Genomic DNA, 5,058 nt, shown 5'->3' with positions numbered 1-5,058 from the left:
TGGGGCTGACAAGTGGCAAGTTACATTCGCACCACACAAGTGACAGGCAAAGACCATCTCCTACAAGAGAGGATCTAACCACCGCCCCTTGACATTCAATGACATTACCATCGCTGAATCCCCCACAATCAACAGCCTGGGTGTTGCCATTGATCAGAATCTGAACTGGACTCAGCCAGATAAACACTACCCGAGCAGGTCAAAGGCTAGGAACCTTACGGCGAGTAATTCAACTCCTAATTCCCCAAAGCCTGTCCACCATCTACAAGGCACAAGTCAGGAGTGTGATGGAATACTCTCCACTTGCCTGGATAGAGTTCATAGGATTTTTTTCATAGAATTTACAGTGCAGAAGGAGGCCATTTGGCCCATCGAGTCTGCACCGGCTCTTGGAAAGAGCACCCTACCCAAGGTCACACCTCCACCCTATCCCCATAACACAGTAACCCCACCCAACACTAAGGGCAATTTTGGAAACTAAGGGCAATTTAGCATGGCCAATCCACCTAACCTGCACATCTTTGGACTGTGGGAGGAAACCGGAGCACCCGGAGGAAACCCACGCACACACGGGGAGAACGTGCAGACTCCACACAGACAGTGACCCAAGCCGGGAATCGAACCCAGGGCCCTGGCGCTGTGAAGCAATTGTGCTAACCACAATGCTACCGTGCTACCCTAAGCTGCAGGATGAGTGCAGCTCCAACAACACTCAAGGACCGTGACACCATCCAGGACAAAGCAGTTCTGCTTGGTTGGCGGCCCATCCACCAACATTCACTCCCTCCCAAAGGTGGCTTTTCAATGAAACTCACAGTGCTGCAGTGAGGGGCCCCGCCCAATGGGGGCCCCATGCGAAGAGGTGACTGTTGTCATGGGAACACCAATCAGAGCCTTGGTAGCTCTAACATTGCTGATGGGCTCATTCTAATTTATTGAGCCTATCAGCAGGCAATACAGAACAACATGGGGCTCTGATTGGTGGACTCCCCTTTAGAGCAGGCAAACAGTTTGCCAGAGGTTGCCAGGTGGTGGAGATTTGGAGCAGCTCAGACACGGATCTCCTGAATTGGTGCCAAGTTCCTGAACTTCCATTGAGTAAAGGTGCAAAGCAGCAGCCTCGTTTCCGGCATTCGATCTGGCGGACAGCCTGAGGCAATGGGCAGCTCACCGAACTAACATCGGGCGCAAGCCCGCAAAGCTTCCAGCAAGGCAAGAAGGAGCTGCTGGCCAATGGCCATCGAGGGGAGCAGCGGGGCGACTCCCAACCTCCAGCTGAGGAGGGTGGCCACCAAGAAGAAAAGAGGCCACTCGGCCAGATAGCCAGCAGCAGCAATTCAGCAGCCAACCAGGAGCACACGCGATCGTCAAGACCCAGCCACCCCAGTGAGCAGAGGAGAGTGGCTACTCGACCAGAGGCCAGCCAGGTAGCAGGGCTGTGAGGGAAGAGGGCTGGGCTGGGCTGTACGCCGCATTGCGACCTTTCTTTCGACCAGAAAATAAACCTTTGTTTGGATCAACATCTCAGATCTCCAGAAGATTTTGCACTGGCGACGAGGACGAAATATGGCTGTGATTCTGGACGTCCGGACCGCACTTGAATTCCCCAGTGTGGTCAGAGGGAATTTAAGAATGCCGCTTTGCGGAAGGCCGTTGGCGCAGACGCAGAAGATTGGGCCCAGTATACCGAGCGGATGCGGTTTCTTCCAGGCGAATGGTATTGTAGGGGAGAACCGGGTAATCCTCCTGACCACCTGCGGGTCCCCAATCTTCAGTGTGATCAAGCCTCACCTACCTGGCAACCCCAGATTCAAAGACCTTTAATAAACCTGGGAAGCGTGTTTCAGACCCTCACCGCCCTAAACCGTGCAGAAATACCGGTTCAACATGCCCGGGCGATCCCCGGGGCAATCGGTCACAGAATTCCTGACGCACCTTCGCGAGCTGACCGAGCATCACAGCTACATCCCGTCCCTCCCGGAGAAGCTGGGAAACTGCCCAGTGTGCAGCAACTAGAACATGGCGACCCGACGGGAACTGCTGACAGAACCGCCCTTAGACTTTAAATGGGCCGTAGAATTATCCAGCCTGATGAAACCGCGGGAAACATTGGTCCAGGGATGCCAGGGCTCCATGGACATGGATGTACAAAGCATTGGCCACGGCCCCATTCCAGCGAGGAACTCCCCCCCACCCCCCAGGAGGACGTACGGGAACCTGCCGCCACCTGAGCACCATCGTGGTCAGATCCATTGGCCAAGGACCACTGCAACCCACGGAGACACCTCCCCTGAGGTCCAGGCAGAAGGCTCACAGCGGAGCTGCCTTTGTGGCCGCAGGAACCGTGGAGTCCGGGAACGCCAGGATCGAGTAACAAAACTACCCCAAACCAGGGCTCGACCTATTGCCCTGTCTGATGAGAATGATTCCATGCAACTAAGTTGCATCACGGCACCAAAAGTAGCCCCAATTAAGACAACCATCCAGGTGAATGGCCACTCCTTGGAGATGGAAATAGATACAGCGGCTGATGTCTTTGTCAATGGACAACCATAACCATTATCGGGACAATGACGACTCCAGTTACCTGTGGGCAACAATTAGTTCAACTGACAGTGGTGCAGGGGCCAGACCCTGACTTCTGGGCCGCAACCGGTTACAGAATTCCGACTGGATTGGCAGCAGGTGAGGTCCTGGAAAAATATCTGGAAGTTTTCCAAGACGGTTGAGGGAAGGTAAAGGGGGCCATGGCGAAAATTTACCTGGGCCCAGAGGCCCAGCCCAAGTATTTCAGGGCCCGCTCAGTCCCATAGGCCCTCTTGTCGAAGGTGGGCAATGGGCTGAGCTGGCTGGAGAACTGGGGGATTATTTGCCCAGTTCAGTTCGCAGAATGGGCAGCCCCAGTTGTCCCGGTGCTGAGGTCAAACAAGACCAACCGCCTTTGCGGCAGTGATGGTAAACAGGACCTGCCATTTGGACAGGTACCCCATGTCACGCCTGGAGGACCTCTGTGAAGTTGGCTGCAGGTACCCCATGTCACGCCTGGAGGACCTCTGTGAAGTTGGCTGCAGGTACCCCATGTCATGCCTGGAGGGCCTCTGTGAAGTTGGCTGCAGGTACCCCATGTCACGCCTGGAGGGCCTCTGTGAAGTTGGCTGGGGGCCATTCTTTCTCCAAGTTGGGCATGAGCCACGCACACCTCCAGGACATCACGGCGCCCAGGAAATACCCAGCAATACCCACAGGGAACTGTATAAATACACCAGGCTCCCATTGGGAGTGTCATCCGCCTGTACAATCTTCCAGCACAGTTACAGAAAGCATTCTTCACCAGCTTCCAAGGATGGCAGAATACCTGGACCACATATCAATTGCCGGAACCTCCGAGAAGGAACAGCTAGATAACCTAGAGGAAGTCGTCCGCCATTTCTCAGAGGTCGGTGTCCACCTGAGAAGGGGCAAGTGTGTCTTCCAGGTGTAGAGGGATCATGTACCTGGGGTACCGGGTTGACAAGGACAGTTTGCGCCAGGTGGAAGAGAAAGTCTGAGCTATCAAGCGGGCCCCTGCACCAGACACAGCTGAGGCCATTCCTCAGGCTTGTTAATTACTATGGAAAATTCGGCGTCATAAAGGAGCGCGCATGAGGAGAGTGAGCGAGTCAGGAGACGGGCCGCAGTCACGGCCAACGTATATTCTTTCAATGGGCTCCTGGTATTTGGCTTGCTTTTTATATGCATCTGTGCAGACCGAAAGAAAGTTCCACAACTGAATAAATGGCTTCATAGAACATTACAGCGTAGTATAGGCCCTTCGGCCCTCGATGCTGCGCCGACCTGTGAAACCCCTCTAAAGTCCCTCTACACTATTCCCTTATCATCCATATGCCTATCCAATGACCATTTAAATGCCCTTAGTGTTGGCGAGTCCACTACTGTTGCAGGCAGGGCATTCCACGCCCTTACTACTCTCTGAGTAAAGAACCTACCTCTGACATCTGTCCTATATCTATCTCCCCTCAATTTAAAACTATGTCCCCTCATGCTAGCCATCACCATCCGAGGAAAAAGGCTCTCACTGTCCACCCTATCTAATCCTCTGATCATCTTGTATGCCTGAATTAAGTCACCTCCTAACCTTCTTCTCTCTAACGAAAACAGCCTCCAGTCCCTCGGCCTTTCCTCATAAGATCTTCCCTCCATACCAGGCAACATTCTGGTAAATCTTCTCTGCACCCTTTCCAATGCTTCCACATCCTTCCTATAATGCGGCGACCAGAACTGCACGCAATACCCCAAATGCAGCCGCACCAGAGTTTTGTACAGCTGCAACATGACCTCATGGCTCCGAACCTCAATTCCTCTACCAATAAAAGCTAACACACCGTACGCCTTCTTAACAACCCTCTCAACCTGGGTGGCAACTTTCAGGGATCTATGGACATGGACACCGAGGTCTCTCTGCTCATCCACACTACCAAGAATCTTACCATTAGCCCAGTACTCTGTCTTCCTGTTACTCCTTCCAAAATGAATCACCTCACACTTTTCTGCATTAAACTCCATTTGCCACCTGTCAGCCCAGCTCTGCAACTTATCTATGTCCCTTTGTAACCTGCAACATCCTTCTGCACTGTCCACAACTCCACCGACTTTAGCTTCTTTCAGAAAAGAAAGGGGCATATTTTACATATTTTACAAAGCTGAAGTAATAGGAACAAGGCTTCATGTACCAGTTGCACTGTCTTGCCTTGTCATGGGTGTTTATGTTTTGTTTATTAATTGATACCAGCAGTCCAAACTTGATGAAGAACCTCAGAGGAACAATGTATTTATTTAGCAAAACTATTCATCAAGGATTAAGATCAGAGAATCTGGTACAAGAACAGAGGGTGGTGAATCTGTGGAACTCTTTGCCGCAGAAGGCTGTGGAGGCCAAATCACTGAGTGTCTTTAAGACAGAGATAAATAGGTTCTTGATTAATAAGGGGATCAGGGGTTATGGGGAGAAGGCAGGAGAACGGGGATGAGAAAATACCAGCCATGATTGAATGGTGGAGC

At 52.2% G+C, this 5,058-nt stretch overlaps 1 protein-coding gene across 1 annotated transcript; it reads left to right on the top strand.

Moving 5' to 3' along the window:
* The first annotated feature begins 2,988 nt into the window (after positions 1-2,988).
* Positions 2,989-4,783, top strand: LOC119977786 (protein kish-B-like). Its single transcript, XM_038818994.1, has 3 exons — positions 2,989-3,116; positions 3,634-3,800; positions 4,671-4,783. Exons 1-3 carry the CDS (start codon positions 2,989-2,991, stop codon positions 4,781-4,783), a joined length of 408 nt encoding a protein of 135 aa, XP_038674922.1.
* Positions 4,784-5,058: the final 275 nt, after the last annotated feature.

The sequence above is a fragment of the Scyliorhinus canicula genome, chromosome 14 (assembly GCF_902713615.1).
Source record: "Scyliorhinus canicula chromosome 14, sScyCan1.1, whole genome shotgun sequence".
In the NCBI taxonomy this organism is placed as follows: domain Eukaryota; kingdom Metazoa; phylum Chordata; class Chondrichthyes; order Carcharhiniformes; family Scyliorhinidae; genus Scyliorhinus; species Scyliorhinus canicula.
Note: the sequence above shows the minus strand (reverse complement) of the source record. Positions and strands in the feature narration are given on the sequence as shown.

Excerpts from the sequence above, each read along its gene's own strand:
- LOC119977786 (XM_038818994.1), top strand. The coding sequence starts at position 2,989 with ATGTCACGCCTGGAGGACCTCTGTGAAGTTGGCTGCAGGTACCCCATG. Across the intron at positions 3,117-3,633 it reads CTCTGTGAAGTTGGCTGCAG|GAGCGCGCATGAGGAGAGTG; the intron begins GTACCCCATGTC and ends GGCGTCATAAAG. Across the intron at positions 3,801-4,670 it reads TCATAGAACATTACAGCGTA|AAAGGGGCATATTTTACATA; the intron begins GTATAGGCCCTT and ends CTTTCAGAAAAG.